Genomic DNA, 20851 nt, shown 5'->3' on the forward strand with positions numbered 1-20851 from the left:
CCCCGGCAGCCATTTCCGCTGGCAAAAACAGTGCAGGAGGGAAAACTGAAGCCCCTCCTTCCCATTCTCGTTTGGAGCTGCATGGAGCAACTGAGAGGTTTTAAAGGTTAGTCCCTATGTGAACGTGTGATTGAGAATGAAGCTGGGCACACATGACCCTGCTCACATTACATGTAACGTGTATTTTGGCCCTAGATTTCAAGCTAGGGTGGCATTGGTCAAATGCTGGGAGTCCTGTAGTGGAACCTTTTAGGGAACCCGCCATGAAGGGTAGAATAAATTTAAATAATAGAGTATTTCAGCAATCAATTAATAAACCATGGCTTGGATCTATCAGAACTTTCCACTGACAGAATGGAAATCCTCTGGAGGATCCAGACATCTAGCTGTTAATTAATAACCCATTTCTCGAGTCTTCTGTCTCATTTACTGTGTGTGAGAGCAGCAACTCTTTCTAGGTTTGAGGCTTCTAGGCTGTGTGACTGGAGAACACAGTAATAATGTGACTAGGCAGGGTGAGGTAACAGCATAGTAACTAAAAGGAAATAACAAAATCTTTCAAAAAAATTGTTAGTTTGATTAGGCTTTAGATGAGAAGCATTTCAAAAGATACAGTGTTGGTTGTATCAATTCCACATGATGGTCATGCTGTTCACATGATGGTCATGCTGCTTCTAGAAAATGAACTATATCCCCTGTGCTGGCTTGGGCAGATTGCGGGTCAATATAGAGTCCGCTACTGAAGCTGGTAAGTAGGAGACAGGAAGGTAGAAGAGCTTAGCATCCCACCCTGCAGAGTAACGAGTGCGAGGATGGCAGGATGTCAAAGCATGTTCTATGGAATCAGTGACCAAGTAGAGATTCTTGTTTGCTGATTGGATGAGTTCTAGCATATTTCTTAGATCTGTGTGAGAGAAATATGAAGGATAAGTCAAGTTATTTCTGCAGTGTAGGAAGTAACCTGAAATTTTTGGTAACTGAAGGAGCAGCATTTACTTATATTGATTTACATGCTGTGCCCTGACCCGTCATGAGGGTAAGGCTCATGCTTCTCTTTGCCAACCTCCAGGTGGTGACTGCAGATCTCCTGATATTACAACTGATCTCCAGGCGACAGAGATCAGTTCCCCTGGAGAAAATGGCTGCTTTGAAAGGTGGACTGTATGGCGTTGTACCTCACTGAAGTCCTTCCCTTCCCTAAACCCCACCCTCCTCAAGCTCCACCCTCAAAAGCGCCAGGTATTTTCCAGATTGGAGCTGGTAATCCGACTACTCTTCTGGATCCACTGCCCCAGCAGAGAATTTAAATCGGAGTATATCAGTGTGGATTTCTCTTTTCCCAGAAGTGTTTCCTGGTCCATTCCAGTCTCCACCACAAACAGATCCTCCCTACCCAGTTCACACACTATTATAATAAGTGTGATAATCTTTCATGATATTTGATGGTCAAAGACCAGCTCATTATAAGGGTTTAGCTAGAAGACGAGGGTAGCTTAACCAATGAAAAGGGTGGATGGGTGGGATAATAGGCTAGTTTTCCTGTCACATGCTCAAGGCCCATGAAAATGGATTCCCTACAATCATGTAAATTTGCACCCTGCACCATTTAATACAGAGTGCAAAATGGGCATAAAGTCGGTTGCAACTTTGTAGAGTGTTAATTAGCAAATTGGGCCCATTCTTTTTAGCGGAGGCATGCATTCTGGGGTGCTTGCAGAAGATGTCAGGTATTAAGTCCATGGTCTCTTACTTGACACATTTTGAATGAATAGGGTTTTTGCCCCCTTATTGATCCCCACAAAATCATGGGACAATCACTTTTTTTAGATAAAAGGGAGTGAATTCTTTCTGTGTGTGTCTGGCAGAAGACTGAGGGTGGTATGGTATCCTCCAAGGGCTTAAATACTCTTGCACATCCCTCCTTCCATACTAAATGTCCCATTATTTGTTTGTTTGCTTGTTTATTTCTACCCCTTCCTAATCACGTTGGGCTTGGGACAGCTCACAACAATTCAATTGTAAAAAATATACAATTAAAACTCCCAATAACTATTAAAATTCTGTTCCGTCTGCGCCCTTAAAACAACACAATGATGGGGAACTAACAAAAGCTCGGAGTAAAGGAAGGGAAGGGGAGCAAATACCTGCTAAAGAAAATAGGGATTCAGAATAACAACATAGAATATAAACTAAGGCAGAGAGGGGAAGAGGGAGGCTAGTTAGATGGAACTGTTGCTGTTCTCAACTGTAGGCCTAGTGGAACATCTCGGCCTTACAGGCCTTGTGAAACTGCATCAGGTCTTGGAGGTCCCGGGTGTCATGAGAGAGATAGTTTCACCTGGCCTGGTTCAGGCTGAGGACAGCAGGACACTCTTTGGGCTGGGGACCACCAGCAAGTTGTTCCCAGTTGAATGTTACATCCTTTAGGGGGTATATCGGAAGAGACGGTCCCACTGGTACGATGGTCCCAGACCATTTATGGCTTTAAAGGTTAACACCAGAACCTTGAACCTGGCCCAGTACACCACCTGGAGTCAGTGCAACTGGTGGAGCACCAGTTGGATATGTGCTCTCCATTGCATCCCTGGGAGGACCCGCACTGCTGCGTTCTGAACCAGTTGAAGTTTCCAGATCAGCCTCAAGGTTAGCTCTGTGTAGAGCAAGTTACAGTAGTCTAGTCTGGAGGTGATCATTGCACGGATCACTGTAGCTAGGTCAGGGTGAGACAAGAAGGGAACCAGCTGCTTAGCTTGGTGGAGATGAAAAAATGCCACCCTGGCTACATTTGTGACCTGGGCCTCCATTGACAGGGAGGCATCCAGAATCACACCCAAACACTTGACGGCGGAAGAAAAGTTCCTCATGTTAAAAAGAGAAGGAATGCTTCTCCATTACACAAGGGACAAACTAGCTCCTGACATCTTTTTAAAATGCCTGACTCAAGGGGGGTGCATCTGGAACTATTCTTGGTGCATCAACCTTGAAACTCCTTTGGGCCTGAGAGTTCTGGTCTTTCTATCTACCACGTTTATCTCGCTTTTCTTCCAAGGAGCTCATGAGGGCATAGATAGTTCTCCCTTTCTCCATTTTATGCTCAAAACATGCCAACAGAAAGTGACTGGCCCAGCAAGTTTCATGCCAGAGTGGGGGACTTGAACCCAATTCCCTCAGATCCTAGTCTTACACTGTACCCACCAAAGTGGCTCCTACTTTACAACTATTTTTTTTGGCATCCACTCACAATCCCCAAAACAACACAAGAAATAATTTACTCCTTATAACTCACAGGTCTCAAAATACTGCTGCCCATATTGTACTTTGAGGTCGGAAGGCATCCGATTCCACACATCCTTGAGGCCATCTTCTAAGGTGCGTGTAAGGGGTGTAGCAAAAGCGCCAGGCTCAACAATGCTGACATGGACTCCAAAAGAATGCATCTCTCGCCTGAATTGGAAACAAAAGATCGAGACATGGTACCTCCCACTGAAAAGTGGTTTGTTTTCATTATGACATTTGTTTTGGTTTCCATTGATTTCAATGGAAGACACGTTCATGGCTGTAACTTCTTAGTTTTCCATTCAGTTTGGTTAAAGTTTTCAGAGATTGTACCACTCTCCCAGAGGATTCTCCCCACCTAATTTAGATGGAGGGTTCTAGTTGTATAGGCAATTAAAGGCAAAATACATTTCTGGTTCTACTGTCCTTGTTTTCCATTCAAGATGGCAGCAGTTTTCTTCTTCCAAGTCACTAAGACAGCAAGTGATTGGTGGAAGTACTGAGGAAAGGAATAATGAGTTGCAGTAACAGATAGAAACCTGTAATAGCAGAGGTGTTAACAAGAATTTTACTCCCCATTGGTGGATGACCCACCAGCAGAAGACACTGACAGTTCCCAATATTCCTGGGTCTCCCATCTTCCCCAGCAGCCATTTCGGACTCCAGGAGGTCACAGAACCCACAAAGAGTAATTGCCATGTGCATTGCAAGTAGGGTTCCCAGGTCCCCCTTGGCCACCGGTGGGGGATGAGGGGGGTAGGGTTGCCAGATCCAGGATGGCAAGCTCCTGGAGATTTGGGGATGGAGACTAGAATGAAAGGATCATAGAATCATAGAGTTGGAAGGGACCTAGTCAAACCCCCTGCACAAAGCACGAAATTCACAGCTACCTCCCCCCACACCCCCAGTGACCCCTGCTCCATGCCCAGAAGATGGCCAAGATGCCCTCCCTCTCATGATCTGCCTAAGGTCATAGAATCAGCATTGCTGAGAGATGGCCATCTAGCCTCTGCTTAAAAACCTCCAGGGAAAGAGAGCTCACCACCTCCCAAGGAAGCCTGTTCCGCTGAGGAACCGCTCTGTTAAAAAATTCCTCCTAATATTTAGACGGAAACTCTTTTGATTTAATTTCAACCCATTGGTTCTGGTCCAATCTCCTGGGGCAACAGAAAACAACTCGGCACCATCCTCTATATATGACAGCCCTTCAAGTACTTGAAGATGTTTATCATATCACCTCTCAGTTTTTTCCTCTCCAGGCTAAACATACCATTAACTCTGCAGACTTTTCATTCTGATGTATTTTTTACCTTGCCATTGATATTTAATGTATTATGTTAGCATATTAAAGTGATATTCCAAACCCATCCTAGCTATACATTTACTCCTGGGAAGAACATCTCCAGTACATAGCTATGGAAAGGGATCTCAGTGGGTACAATGCCATAGAGCTCACCTCAAAAGCATCTTTTTTCTCCAGGGGAACTGATCTCTACAGTCTGGAGATGAGGTGTAATTCCGGGGAATCCCCTGGGCCCGCCTGGAGGCTGGCGTCCCTAGTTGCAATGCTGCTGTGTGGAGGGCAAGGGGGAGAGGAGTATGATGTAAACCGCTTTGGGTCCTCATTGGGGAGAAAAGTGGGGTATAAATGATGTAAAATAAAAATAAAAATCAGCCTCTTTGTTCTGAAGGCAGAGCACTGCTTATGTATGAGGCACGAGTGAGCAGTTTTATCCTCTTCGCCTCTGCTGCTTTCTGACTTACATGGATATTACCTCTGCGAATTTGGGAATAAATTTCCCTGAGGTTGAATCTGTGGTCTATTGATGCTTCATAGGATATAAGCCATTACTAACAACTGATAAGAACATGAGAAGAGCCCTGCTGGATCAGATCATTGGTCCATCTGGTCCCCACCATACTGTTTCTCACAATGGTCAGCCAGCTGCCTTGGGAGGGTCAACAAAAAGACATAGAGGTCAAGGCTGTCCTCTGATGTTGCCTCCCAGCACTGGTACTGAAATGTTTGTTGCCTTTATAAGGTTGCCAACAAGGGTTGCCAACCTCCAAGTGGTGGCTGGAGATCTCCTGCTATTACAACTGATGACAGAGATCAATTCATCTGGAGAAAACAGCTACTTTGGAAGACAGGCTCTATGGTATTATACCCCATTGCAGTCCCTCCCCTCCCCAAACCCCACCCTCCTCAGGCTCATCCTCGAAATCTCCAGGTATTTCCCAACCCAGAGCTGGGAACCCTATGCCTGTATATGATATCTGGGCATGCAGGAATTAAGAAATATTAAAGTACTGAAGTCATACAAATGGTCACTGTTTGAATAAGAGATGATTGTCTTTTATGCCTGGGAGTTTTACCTGGGGCTCGATGCTCTCTTGGCCCACACTTTTCAGTTGCGAATCCTAAAAATGCTATGCATCAGAAAAAGCAGGAAGCGTCTGAGTCCCTGCCCCCTGAAAACACTGCTTTGTAATTGGTTGTAGAGCTTACTGTAAGAAAAATGTCCAGTTCCCCTTTCCCCTCGGCAGAAACCCCAGTGCCGCTTTAAAAACCATTTCACAAAATGGAGCTCTTTAAAAGGAACAGGGCTGGGAGGAGAAACCCAAACGGCATTTTAAAACTCATTTTATGTGAGACAAATGCCTGCTCAGAAAGAAATAACCAGCAAAAAGCAGGGTCCCCACCTCTTGAAACGCTGCTTTGTAATTGTCTGTAGTGCTTACTGTGAGAAACAGTCCCCCCACCCCCCCAGCTCCCCTCTCCCATACTTTGGCGTATGCATGGAGATGAGGACAATTTGACCCAGGCTGATCTCAGGGGAGATTGAAGAATCGGGTTTTATCAGGATTGGGAAGATCTGCACATTGCAAGGGCTGGGTGCGAGGTCATCTCTAAGGGATGGAAAACTCATGCATAATCCCAATGAAAAACCAAGTTGGACCAGTGGAGAAAGTAGGTCACAGTGTCCATGCATATGTTAACAAGGAATTAAAGACTTTACTGGGAGTTCTTGGATTCAGTTTAAAGATTTCATACAAGCACTTAGGCATTATTAATTGCAAACCCATTTTAGTCTGCCTTTCCGTTGTAATGATCTTCTCAAGCTATGGAGGCATCTGCTCGAAGTTTCACATACAGTCCCTGACGACATCCTACTTCTCCAGGATCTGCTTTGATTTAGTGTAGCTCAGGTGATCAGTTTAGGTCAGATTTACCTGGAGAAGCACTTGGCACTTAACCAGCCCCAAAGAGCAAACTGCTGAATTGATATTTTACCTCAGACTGTCAGAGAACGCTTCCACACCAAACTTGGATGGGCAGTAGCCTCCCCCAAAGCTCGCCAGTCTTCCCATCACACTGGCCACGTTGACCACTCTTCCTCTGGCTCTCTTCACCAGGGGCAACATCTGCAGTGTCACGTCAATCATCCCAAGCAAGTTGACATTTATGATTTTCATGAAGTCTTCCTTAGTCAGCCACTCATTGCAGCTCGGTGTACCTATACCTGCATTGTTTACTACTCCCCAGAGACCTGTGTGAAGAAACCATACATGCATATATTTAACATTGTCATTTGGTGAATACAGACAACTAGCTTGCTCCATAGCAAATGTACAGACCTTTCCTCACTTCCTGAACGGGTACTAAAGTCCTGAAATAAAGATAACTGTGGCTGATTTTCTAAGATTCTCCAGTTACTTTTACCCCACCCTTAGTTACTGAAACATTCTGTTGCTATGAAGAGAAATGATTAGTTTTACATGTCATTTCATGTATTGTTCCACACACACAATGTTGATTTTAAAGTGTAACTGCGCATTCCTGAGCCGCGCCGGCGGCCAGGACAAAAGGCCTCTGGAGGCCGATGAAGGCCTGCGTCAGCGCAAGGGCCCACAGCGCCAGTGTCCTGGCGGCGTACGCTGGCGTTTGTGGCCCCAGCACTGGCGTGCAGGCCCAGACGCCGGTTGCCGGCAAAGGTTGTGGTGGCGCCCCGGGAGGTGCCGTCCCAGGAGGCGCCAGGATGGAGGTTTTGGCTGGGCCAAAACCTCCTTAGGACGCAGTGCCGCTGCGTTGCCTCCTAAGCCCAGTGCAGGCATTCCTGTTAGGAATGTTAGGAATGCCTCTTAGGAATGCACGGTAAGTGAACATTTGGGAAATGTTGGGAAATCCCCCCCCCCATCATTTTATAAAACACACCTACACCCACACATGAACTTTCGCTGTATTATACAATACACAAACAGCTTGGTATGTGGTTTCATAGGAAAGGAGGGGGGGAAATTAAACATTAAAAACTCACAAAAAAGTCTAATTAAGTCTTTCCAGCTATATAAACTGCACTTGGTATCATGACAGCTGAACTCTATGGAGCAAAAGAAGGGCTGATGATACATTCTGTACACTCTGTAGTTTGAGTAAATAGTTTTCCTGCCCAGTGCCTCAAGCTCTGGATGACTGACAACTATCCAGGACTGCAGCCAGTCTTTGTTGCTAGTTAGAGCTATCATGTATCCAGACAAGATGTCAAATATATGAATGATGAATCAGTAATTTTGTAATATGCAAATTAAGCAACAGATGCTTCTATAACCCTTGAGAAAATGTGGTAATTGTGAGGAATCTTACCTCCAGGTAAAGAACAAAACCATTACTCTTCCTGATAACATCAGAGCCCTGAGGGACCTTAGAGTTTCACATGGCCTGCAAGACATGATCTTTTCTAGCATCCTGCCCCCAAATGGTAAACTAGAAATCAGCCTTTACCTACTCAGGTAGTGGAGCACAGGGATTTCTTTGTCACTAGATGCCTAATAGCTGTGTACATGAGGGCAGATGCTATTTGATCCACCATCAAAGATGTATTCAGCATTAAATTGCCCATATCGTTCAGAACTTCACAGTTGGCTACAACTTCCCAAAAGGGCAGGGATCGAGACAACACATAGGGACAAGGACCCCTCCAAGTAACTTGTCATCCTCCTCAGGTGAAAGCTGAAACATATCCAAGCAACTGGGACTAGCCAAGACCCACGTGTACTCTGTATGGGAGACCACCAAGGAGGACTCTGCAGAAGACAGCAATGGCAAACCACCTTTGCTTAATCACTTGCTTTGAAAACCCCTTGCTGGGGTCACCATAAGTCACCTGCAACTTGATGGCACTTTACACACACATCTAAGTCAGAATGGATGACAGTGCTTTTATCTGCAAAGTGCTTGACATATATATCACAGTAGTAGTTCTACCTGATTCACAACTGGAGACTGCAAAAGGATCATAATGTTCTGAAGAAGCTTTGCTAGCAGGTATTCTGCAGTGGTAATGTTAGCAGTAGGGTTGCCAGGTCCCCCTTGGCCACCGGTGGGGGATAGGGGATCATGGTTGTCAGATCCAGGTTGTGAAACTCCTGGAGATTTGGGGATAGAGCGTGAAGAGGACAAGGACCTCAGTGGGGTACAATGCCACAGAGTCCACCCTCCAGAGCAAAATTTTCTCCAGGGGAACTGGAGATGAGCTGTAATTCCAGGGGTTCCCCAGGTCCCACCTGGAGGCTGGCATCCCTAGTTAGTAGAGTTCAACATCATTCCAGAGTAGGCCTTTGAATGAGCTTTGTGGACTTGTCCCAAGAGACTCTTCTCCTATTTTCAAGTCATCAACCCTCCCACTTCATTCTCAGCATCTACTCAGAATACTAAGGAGCAGGAGGTCCTGTTACTAGCAGCACTTAAGAAACTCCTGAGCTAACAGCTATCCCCACACTGTTCCTAAGGTTGCATTATTTTCAACCTTTCACTTACCGGTAGTCTCTGTGGCTGTATGCCGCTTCATCAGCAGGCATTATCAAATGAGAACATTTCATGCCATGAAATTCTTCACCTACTTCCTTTCTTACATTAAGCTGCTCTTAAGTAAAAGTCATGGTGGTGTTATTTTTTTAAAAAAAATCAGGTCAATTGGTAATCCAACCAAATTCTACGAACATTGAAGTAAGTCATTCATATTGCTGGTCCTGCCTAGGTACGGCATGAGTAAGCAGAGAGAGCAACATCTGCAGTGTCACGTCAATCACCCCAAGCAAGTTGGCACTTATGACTTTCATGAAGTCTTCCTTAGTCAGCCACTCATCGGGACTTCCTGGTCTATCTACACCTGCATTCTTCACTATGCCCCAGAGGCCTGTGTGAGGAAACAATATGTGCATATATTTAGAGTTGTCCTTTGGTGAATGTGGACAACCAGCTCACTCCATACCCAATGTACAGACCTTTGTTCATTTCTTGAATGGGTACTAAAGTCCTGAAATAAAGATAACTGTGGCGGAGGCCTTTTATGCAGGAATGTCTCCCCCACCCCCCGCGGCCACCCTGCCGACTGCTTCGGGGCTTCCTTTTGATTATGCATGCCTTTTCTACCCATGAGCATCTACTCAGAATACTAGGGAGCAGGAGGTCCTGTTATTGGGAGCACTTCAGAAACTGCTGAGCTAACAGCTATTCCCACACTGTTCCTAAGGTTGCAAAATTTTCACTTCATCTCTGTGGCTGTGTGTTAGACTGTCGCTTCATCAGCAGACATTATCAAGTGAGAACATTTCACTCCATGCCATGAAATTCTTTACCTACTTCCTTTCTTACATTAAGCTGCTCTTAAGTGAAAGTCATGGTGGTGTTATTTTAAAAAAAATCAGGTCAATTGGTAATCCTACCAAATTCTAGGAACATTGAAGTAAGTCATTCATGTTGCTGGTCCTGCCTACACACAGCATAGGTATGGCATGAGTAAGCAGAGAGAGCCAGTCACCTTTGTCCCCCACACATCCTTTCACCCACTCAGCTGCAGCTGCAACACTCTCTGTGCGGGTGACATCGAGGATGGTGGTCTTCAAGCGGTCAGATGTGGCCTTCTCAAGCTCTTCAGCCCCCTTCTGGGTGAGGCATCCTGCTAAGACCCTCATGCCCTTCAGATCCAGCTGCCTGGCAAGCAGGTTCCCAAAGCCAGAGTCACAACCAGTGATGAAGACATACTTCTTTGTCAGGTTCTCCACAATCTGTCTCTCCCGGTACCATCGTCGAAGGAAGTAGAGGCCCAGCAAGGCAGCCAAGAAGAACCACATAGCTAAAAGCTTCAGGGAAGAAATGAGTGAACAGAGAGTAAGAGAAGGCAGATCAGGAGCCACCAGACCCAAGTTTCTAGTAAGTTAGGTCCTGGCTGACTATTTCTTCATTAGGTAGCTTGCTGCTTAATAATCTAAGATGGTCAGTTGATATTTCATTAGTGGGAATTAATGGTGTGGTTATAGTTAGGGTGTGAAAGCTGGACAATGAAGAAAGCTGACAAGAAGAAAATAGACTCCTTTGAAATGTGGTGTTGGAGGAGAGTGTTACGGATACCATAGTGATGGCGAACCTTTTAGAGACCGAGTACCCAAACTGCAACCCAAAACCCACTTATATATCGCCAAGTGCCAACTCGGCAATTTAATCTGAATACTGAGGCTTTCGTTTAGAAAAAAACAACTCATACATTAACATCTTTTGTCTTAAAAGAAAAACACAATAACAGAGCTTTATATGCTTTTCACACTCCTTTGCACACTTTTACCACATGCATTTGGAAAAGCAAACCTTTTTTTGGGGGAGAGGGATAAAAACCAATACTAAACAGACTTTGGGCCAAGGAAGCATCTTTAAAAGTCTCAGCAAACCCTTTTGCACACTTATACCACATGCCTTTGAAAAGCAAACCTTTTTTTTTGGGGGGGGGGGGAGAAATAAACCCAACACTAAACAGATATAGAAACCAACATTACACAGTTTTTGGGCCAAGGAGGCGTCCTTATGGGTCAGAGCAAACCCCTTTGCACACTCCTATCGCATGCATTTCAAAAACCAAACTTGGGGTGTGTATGGAAGAGATGAAAATCGCCATGTCTAAAAAAGGTGCGGGGAAGGCACCAGGCTCAGTGGGCTGGTTAACAGTGAGAGTCATTAGGCAAGAATGCAAACAGGAGCAAGAATGCAAACAGGAGCAGCGTGCGCCCCAAGAGCAACCCAGGGATTTGAGATTGCCTTTTTGCCTCTCTCCTTTCTCCTGCTGCAGCCTGTTCAGCAAGCCCTTTAAGAGTGGGAAGGGCAGACAGACAGTAACCTCTCTCTCCTGCTGAAGCCGGGACAAGTCGCCTGTGCTCTTCCCACATTTGCAGAGCAGAACTCTGTGCTGGGGCGATGGCTCGCGTGCCCACAGAGAGGGCTCTGAGTGCCCGATCTGGCACGCGTGCCATAGGTTTACCACCATGGCCATAGACTGCCAAAAAAAAAAAAAACAAAAACAAAAACAAAAACAAATCAGTGGATTAAAGATCAAATCAAGCCTGAACTGACTCTAGAAGCTAAAATGCCTAAACTGAGGCTATCGTATTTTGGTCACATTATGAGAAAGCAAGAGTCACTAGAAAAGACAGTCATGCTAGGGAAAGTTGAGGGCAGCAGGAAAAGAGGAAGACCCAACAAGAGATGGATTGACTCAATAAAAGAAGCCACAGCCCTCAATTTGCAAGACCTGAGCACGTCTGTCAAAGATAGGACATTTTGGAGGACATGGATTCCTAGGGTGGCCATGAGTCGGAAGTGACTTGACGGCACTTAACACACACACACACACACACACACACACACACAATAGTAAGGCATCCACCACTGTGACAGATACAAGACCTTTGGTGCCTTGATTCTATGAGCCCCTTTGATAGCCACCATTTTTCTGTATAAGACAGCTGTTTCTTAGAGCAGGAGGCCCCAAGTTTACCTCTACAGCACAGAGAAAGTGCCAGGCAGAGATCCAGACCAGAAAACCATTCGGCTGTCCCCAGGAAGGCGTTCAGTTAACGTAGTCTGAGGATATTTGGTGAGCAATGTAGCTGCCTTGCTGGCTTTACTGTGACATTTTAATTAGTCCCAACGACTTTCCCCCCTGAAAAGATTCCTGTGTTCAAGAAGGTTCAAATATATGTCACGTGTGAGTGAATTTTAAGTTTGCATAAGTATAGCCATCTTTATTTTCTGCAGGGTTCCTCTCTGGCTTAAAATGAACCTTTGTACCCTGACAGTGTTTCTGCTGGCTCTGCTTATTTTAAAATAATTAATTTTTAAAGCAGACAAGTCTTCTGTCCTTGAGTGCTGATAAGGGGGTAAAAAGGTAAAGGTCCCCTGTGCAAGCACCGGGTCAAAGGGGTGACATCACATCCTGACATTTCCTAGGCAGACTTTGTTTTACGGGGTGGTTTGCCAGTGCCTTCCCCAGTCATCTTCCCTTTACCCCCCAGCAAGGTGGGTACTCACTTTACCGACCTCGGAAGGATGGAAGGCTGCGTCAACCTCGAGCCGGCTACCTGAAACCAACTTCCGTCGGGATCGAACTCAGGTTGTGAGCAGAGCTTGGACCGCAGTACTGCAGCTTACCACTCTGCGCCATGGGATACAGAGTAGAAATTTGACTAACACTCCCTGCCTCCTCACGAAGCTAGATACAGTTACTTAGCTACATGTAGTTCACCTAGTCTAAGTAGCAACTTGTAAACAGGGCAGTTCTGCTAAGTTTGTTATGCATAGAACTTTTATAGTTTTAATGACATCAGAGCATTCCAAGAGAAGAAAAAATTATATCATCCAATCTATGCATAATAAACTTAGCAGAACTGCCCTGTTTACAAGTTGCTACTTAGACTAGGTGAACTACCCAGCTCGAGCTTTTAATAAAGGATTACTTTAACTGCTGCTTTGTTTGGAGTGCATCATGGTACCCCTCAGTGGAACCTGCAATAAATTTCCCCGTCACATGCTACACTCATTCTTCATTTTTGCTAAATCACCAGAGCGGTATAGTAGTTGGGAGTGCGAGACTAGGTTTGTGGAGATTCGGGCTCAAACCCTCACTTAGCCATGAAGCTCATTGGGTAAATCACACCTTCTTGCCTCACCTAGCCTACTTCACTGGCTTCTTCGGAGGATAAAATGAGGATCAGAAAACTATATATGCCGACTGAACTCCATATTAGAAGCATAAGAGAAAAACGTAAATAGATATGGAATTAATTCTCAAGGAAGAATTGTTGTTTTACTGCCAATACAGACACTCCCTTACTAGAGAGGAAACTCGTAACTGAGTGCTCAAAAACAACAATTGCTGACTAGGAGCTCCTTATGCTCCCTCATAGATTAATTTTCTCCTGGCTGGGTGAAAAATTAGCCAAGTGGGTGCTTTAAGATTTGCACCCTGAGAGGAAGGCAAGAGATACACAGACCTATGGGTTCATGCCGTCAAGTACTGAAATAACAACCAATGTCCTGCCTGTTTTAAGTTATAAAGTGATATGGATTTCTTGCTAGGCAGTATATAATAGTGTCCAATTGCTAAACAATAGAATGTTATATTAAGTACTCTGATTAGAAGAAAGAAAAATGCAGAACCTTTCACTCAGCTTTCTGAGTATTTGAAACCTTTCCCTTTCTGAACCAGCACCCATGCCCTTAAGATAGAGTCGCCAACCTCCAGGTAGGGCCTGGTGATCTCGTGGAATTAAAGCTGATCTCCACACCACAGGAGATCTTTGGTCTGGAGAAAATGGCTGCTTTGGAGAGTGGACTGTATGGCATGACTGAGGTCCTTCACTGAGGTCCTTCACCTCCCCAAACCCAGCCCTCCCCAGGCTCCACCACCAAATCTCCAGGAATTTCCCCTCACCCAGAGCTGGCAACCCTACCTTAAGAGCAAGTTGGGGCACAGACATTAGCAGGTGACGATGGTGTCTGCATGCTGCAGAAACAGGGTTGCCAACCTCCAGGTAATAGCTGGAGATCTCCTGCTATTACAACTAATCTCCAGGCGATAGAGATCAGTTCACCTGGAGAAAATGGGCATCTTGGCAATTGGACTCTATGGCATTGAAGTCCCGCCCCTCCACAACCCCTCCCTCCTCAGGCCCCACCCCAAAAACCTCCCACCGGTGGCAAAGAGGGACCTGGCAACCCTATGCAGAAAGCTTCTCCAGAGATGTTATGCATAATATGCTGGGCGGCTTCAAGAGCTGGCAGGGCTAGATAGTCTACACCTTTCCAAGGAAGGGTTGCCAGGTCCTGCCTAGCACCGGCAGGGGATGGGTGTGGTAGGGTTGCCAGGTCCATGTTGGGAAACTCCTGGGGATTTGGGAATGGAGCCTGGACAGGACAAGGTCCCCAGTGAGGCATAATGCCATAGAGTCCACCCTCCAAAGCACCCATTTTCTCCAGGGGAACTGATCTCTGTAGTCTGGAGATGAGCTTTAATTCCGGGGAACCCCAGGTCTCACCTGGAGGCTGGCAAACCCTATCCCAAAGGTGTGGAAGCCAATCGGTGCAGGCATTAAGCAAACCAACTCTTTGAAATGTTCAAACATCCTGATGCTGCCCCATGCAACCTTGCATTAACCGGAGGGAGGAAAGCCTTAAGAATCACAATAAGAACACTATTTGCCTTTCACTTTGGTAAACAGAATTTGAATCTGTCTCTGTGTTTGGGGCTCATCTGTCAGAATACCCAGAAAAATATTTTTGAGAGTGATTTTAATTACAAATAAATAAACAAACCCCATCCCCCCAACTCCCCCCCCCCCATGAGTTTCATAAAGTCCACATCAGAGTCTGAATTACATACGTTTGCTTTGCTGGGCCAGCTGTCAATGATTAATCTGCAAACTCAGTTGCTTGTAGACACAGCTTGTTCCCTTTTTTCTAATCCACTCTGGCTTGCTGGAATATGAATGGCTTGAGGCAGTTGTTGAAATCTGACTCATACAGAACAGTTTTCAAACAGCTCCTCCCAGCTAGGGCTGCCTGAGCACTCATTGGCAAAACCCTTCAGGAAGGGCATGGTTTCTGTCACTTGCAGACTCTGGAACCCCCTCCCTTCACTTTAGCAACTGCAGTCCCTGTAGAGGGTGGCCAGTTCTGGGTTAGAAATTACCTGGAGATTTTGGGGGTGGGGCCTGGAGAGGGCAGGGTTTGGGGAAGGGAAGGGAGGGACTTCAGTGGTGTATAATGCCATGGAGTCCACCTTCCAAAGTGGCCATTTTCTCCAGGTGAACTGATCTCTGTCACCTGGAGATCAATTGGAATCCCAGTAGATCTCCAGCCACTTCCTGGAGGCTGGCAACCCTATCCATGTACCTTTTCTCTGCTTATGTGTCAGGGAGTAGAAGTGTCTATGACTTGTATGTGTCAAGGGAATGGAGCTTCAAGTGGGAGAACACCTGGAGTAATTTTTCTCAGACTAGTTTCCCTAAATGTCTGGGATGGGCATTGGAATATCCCCCCACATGAGTTCCCTTCCATGGTGAAGAAGCAGCACCTCCAAAAGAACAGGTAGCAAAATTTGACACGTGGTCGCCCCCCACCCACTTTTTCAGTTACAAATAACTAACGTGAGCGGGTAGACCAGAGGAGTTTGAGGAACTATTTACATGGCTGGTACAAAGTACATAATGAACCAAAGTACAGCACGAGGCTCAAAAATATTAGAAATAGAAATAATGACAATACTTATTTCAGTGTGATAACAATCACTTCAATATATTGTGCATGTAAACTTCATCAATGTATTAAATGTTCTTAGCATGACATTTCCAAGTAATAATAATTCAATGAATTTCATAAATACAATAATATTCCTATATATAATTAATGACAGTACAAATTACCAGCATCTGTTGTTAATTGTGTGCAAAAATGCTCTAATATATAACCACAGACTGTACCAAACAGCAGCTAGTATTAATGGTAGAATGCAGTTGTGAACATCCCTATATAGATTGAAAGCACAGGCAAAATCACTAATAAGGCTTTTCAAAAAGCATAAAGTAAATGATACCAATTGAAACCCCTCCACATGCACAATTGTATAAGCATATAAAGCAAAGGGGCCAGCTACGCTGTGAACTGAACTCTCATTACAAAGACAATAATGCAGCTGTATTGAACGCACGCACTTGGGTGTGCTGCTTGAAGCGGAAAGAAGGAGCGTGTGTGTAAGGCGTTACAAAGTTGAAATCTCCCGGTGGGGGGAGTCGGGAGTGTCAAAGGTGGATCAGTAACAGGCTGCAATAACAAAATAAATTACAAAAAAGGTTTGCTAAAGAAAATAAATGTCGCTGCATAGCAGCTGTACACGCAGTCATGTGCTTGCAGCTGAAACAAGCAATGATGGATGACGTAGACAAACACACAAGGAAATGTCCCAATATGAGAGGAGCTGGAAAAAGGTTGTAAATTGAAGGTGTGAGCCCAGTGAATGGTTGAAAAGCCCAAAGCAATGCTAAGGAAGATGGAAAATGTAACAGTCTGTTGTACAAACTCTCACTTCCCGGTGGTGGAATTCTTGTCCAGGACAGTGGCAAAGCTCGGCAAAGCCGGGAATCCAGGAGGGATACCAGGAGAAGTTGTAATGATGGAGAGTTGTGCTGGTGGAAACGCTTTTTCCGGAATAATCTTGAGCTTTCACTAAGAATTTAGCTTCATCAGCCTATGTAATAAATATATAATGCATTTAGCTATATTAAATGATCTGTAATTATAAGACTCTTCCTCCCATTAGCTGAACAAATCATTATACATACCAATAATTAAGTTCAAATTCTCAAGAGGAACCACCCTTCCTTCTGACAAGTTTTGAACTGGTGTTCTACTAGTACTATTCTGTGTATCTTTTATATAGGTTTCAGGTGAGTAGTTAACTGGTAACAGGCATGTTCTCATTGCCTCAAGTTTAAAGAGCAAATGACCCAAGGTATATATAATATGTATAAACTCAAGAATAAAGAGCCTAAGCATGTGAAACAATCGCTTTATCCTCCCTTAGAGTTCCTTTACTCCCATCGTCATCCAATGGTCCAACTGCTTCCCTAGCTGGTTTCCTAACTCCTTATATACTTAAAGAATTTCTTAATGTTTGTTTTGATGTGTTTAGCAATATGCCCCTCAAAATCTTTTTTTTTTTTTTGCATCTCTAATTATCTGCTTGCATTTCCTTTTGGGCAAGTTTGTGTTTGCTTCTGTTCGCCTCGTTTGGGCAAACCTTCCAGTCTCTGAAGGAAGACTTTTTTTCTCTAATTGCTTCCTTCACCTTATTTGTTAGCCATGGTGGTGACCTCTTGGACTTATTACTACCTTTCCTGACCTGTGGTATACAAGCTAGCTGAGCCTCTAGTAATGTGGACTTGAGTAACCCCCAAGCCTTTTCAAGAGATTTAACCCTCCTAACTGTTCCTTTCAACTTCCTTGTCAAAGATTGCTCCAGCCAGTCTCCACCAGTTGGGCAGTCTTTGGTTGGGTGTTTAGGGTGGTTCACAAAACAAAATGTTAAACTCGGGTCTTTAAACCCCAGGTTAATGGAATAGCTGCCACCAACCCTGGGGACAAAAGGTGAGCCTCCAGGCAAGGAGTCCAGGGTAACTCCAGCCAAGCTCCAAATTCAGGGTGACCCTTCACCTGCCAGGTTGAGACCTGGTCAGGCCAGTTCACTCTGTTCAAAAAGGCTTACCAAAAGATAGCACGGTCAAAGCCAGTATAGGCACTTAAGATTCAGCCTTGGGACACCACAGAAATCACTAGACACTTTCAATATTAATAAACTTAAGGTTTATTCAAAAGGTTTGTGCTCGTTTACAGAAAGGCAAAAGTTACGTGAGACACATAGATTATTGAAGCTTTCTTGTTTTAAATGCTAACTACACATTTCAGTTGAAAGGCAATCGGCATAAAGTCAGGCAAATCAGGCAAAAAGATAAAGCATTCAGTTTTGCAAAAGAGTTACCACAGTCCAAGAGGTTAGCATCTGGAGGTCAGCATGCTGGTCTCTTCAGTCAAGCATAGATTCGTTCTATGGGATAAAACAAAGTTTGATGAAAGGCCCAGGATGCGCCAGCGCATCCCCAAACCTCCATAGTCTTCTGATCTCAAAATGGATCATTTTATCCTTTCCATCTTACCAACCTATGGCCATCTTAGCCAATAAGATGGCAAGGATTTCAATTAACCCTACATTAATTTGTCATGTCATCTCTTAGTCACGAGTGTTACACGCTGACTCGCATTCTGCAGTTATGCGAGACAACTGGAAAGACTCAAACTCAGAGATAACGTTTAATGGCCCTAGTTGTTGCCTGGGAGATAAATCGTTCGTTGCTGCCCCCCCCCCCCCCATGGCTGTAAATTCAGGGCAGCTGTTTATCTACCGCCTTGAGACCTTGAGGAGTACTTTCCAAAATCGAAAGCACATTCCACAGCAATTTATGAGAGGCCTGCTTGTTATTCCAGGCCCCCCAATGTTTAATTTACCAGAGTTTAATATCAGAGAATTCTAGGCCTGAAGCCTGAACCAGTGTTTCATAGAAGGAAAGCAGGGGCTTTTCCTTCACATTCCTCTTTACCAGTTTTCTCATTTGAGAGAAGTTCCCTCTTTTAAAGTCAAAGGTAATTGTGTGAGATTTCCCAGTCACTTTCCCACTTAAGGGGTGGACAATGATTAGCACATTACCTTTGAGACTTTTTGCAGGACAGTGACTCAGCTCAAACCCAACCCCTTTCTGACTGTATATTACTCTTCCTACACACTTGACGCTGAGAGACGCTGTCCTTCAGTGTTACTCCTCTGAAAATGCCTGCCACAGTTGCTGGCGAAATGTCAGGAAAGAAAATACCAAGACCACGGTCACACAGCCCGGATAACCTACAAGAACCAATGAACTCTGACCGTGAAAGCCTTCGACGTCCTATCAATAGGGCCAAGAGGTAGCTCCAGGTGCCAGCTACTGCTGAGTCCAGCTCCCGCTCCCATAGCTCAAACACAGCAGAACATCTCTGACTTGCCAGCCCTTCAAAACTGAGCTAGGTCTCCCAGGGCTCTGGTCTCTTTGGATAGAGAGTTCCATCAGGCAGGGGCCACCGCTGAAAAAGCTCTGGCCTTAGTTGAGGACAGCTGGATAAGCTTTGTAAAGTTCCTGGGTGATTTACTGTCAAGGTGAGGAAGTCAGAGCACTATGTGTTATCTTTCTTAGCACAGGCATCTGTAGAGTTTCAGGTAATCACCTTACCTTAAGCCATAACAGCTTTAAACATCAATCATGATGGCAGAAAATCAGCAGCGGGGCAGCAATCTAATAGATTGTAAATTTATTGGCTCACCTGGCAAAAGGTGTGGGAGGGTGCTTGATAAATAAAACTCTTGGCTCTTGGGAAACAGATTTGTTCTTAGTTAGGATTGCTGATCCAAGAACCCAAGACACAGAGAGAAAGAGGTATGTGGACATACACAGTTTACACTCTTGACTGCTAAATTCTGTGCGGCAGCTATTAAAATATGTTGTACCCTGACAGGATAAGAGTAACAGAAATACTTTATTACTCAAAATATTAAGGGGGTCACACCAAGTTGTATGATATTTATATAAATTTTATTCTACACACAATATGTAATTTTTAGGCTTAGATTATTTGTAGTAGCGGTAGTAGCTGTTGTTGTGGTTTTCTTATTATCTACTGTGGATGTTGTTGTTTGCTTGTTTGGTTGTTTGTTTTTGCTGGTCAGTGACTGTATTAAATTTTTTAAAAAGAGAGGCATGTGGACAAGACTTTGAAGGACCTGCTAGAACTGTCTGGCTGCTGTACTGATAGCTCTTCTGTTGTCTTGGAGATTGAGGGTCTTGAGATAGCTTGATGCTTTCCTAAGGACAGGAAATAATTCCTTAGAATGGACCCTTTCCTTGGATGATGAACCAATATCCACTTTTACCAAGGATACCCTTGTGAGTTTGTGGGAGGGGCAATTTTTTGGTAGTGAAAAGATTAACTTCTAGAGGTCTGTGACAGGCATTATGACTGCATGGTGACTTGCTTGCCTGCCACAAATGTTGTGGATGTCACATGCTATACAAAGGCTGATAGGTAGTGTGGGAGAGGAGGGAAGGTGGCATGGTATAATCTGATCTCATCAGATCTTGGAAACTAAGCAGAGTTGATACTTGGGTGGGAGACCACCTAGGAAGACTCTGCTGAGGAAGGCAATTGCAAACATCTCTGCTTCTCCCTTGCTGGGGTTACCATAAGTTGGTTGCAACTTGACAGCACTTAGGTATGTACGTATTTAGTGTAGGGTCAGCTGTTGTAGGATATATCGGCACCAATGATACTGAAGAAGTTTGAGGTGTGTTCCTGGAGAAAAAAAATGGCTCCTAGGATGAATGTTAAAGTTCAGGATCTCAAAAGCAGTATTCTCAGGATTGCTACATACTCCATGTGCAAGGCCAACAAGACAAGTAGAGGGGTCTCAATATTGGATGAGAAAGTGTTACTGGAAGGAAGGTTTAGGACAAGCTGAATCTGTAAAAACAGACACACCTTACTTGAACTGAAACAGAACCAGGCGGCATTTAATATTAAAAAGTTTAATATTTAATATTAAAAAGTTTAATATTTAATATTAAAAAGTTGGCAGCAGAGCAGGTTTTAAACCAGGATTGGGGAACCTCC

General features: G+C 44.5%; 1 protein-coding gene across 1 annotated transcript; it reads right to left on the reverse strand.

Annotated features, from left to right (window-relative positions):
• Positions 1-686: 686 nt before the first annotated feature.
• Positions 687-10414, reverse strand: LOC130481745 (17-beta-hydroxysteroid dehydrogenase type 6-like). Its single transcript, XM_056854522.1, has 4 exons — positions 10098-10414; positions 6572-6827; positions 3283-3444; positions 687-897 (listed from the first exon to the last, which is right to left on the reverse strand). The coding sequence occupies exons 1-4, from the start codon at positions 10408-10410 to the stop codon at positions 687-689; spliced, it is 942 nt and encodes a 313-aa protein (XP_056710500.1). The 5' UTR covers positions 10411-10414.
• Between the last annotated feature and the right edge of the window lie 10437 nt (positions 10415-20851).

This window comes from Euleptes europaea, chromosome 1 (genome assembly GCF_029931775.1).
Source record: "Euleptes europaea isolate rEulEur1 chromosome 1, rEulEur1.hap1, whole genome shotgun sequence".
NCBI lineage: Eukaryota > Metazoa > Chordata > Lepidosauria > Squamata > Sphaerodactylidae > Euleptes > Euleptes europaea.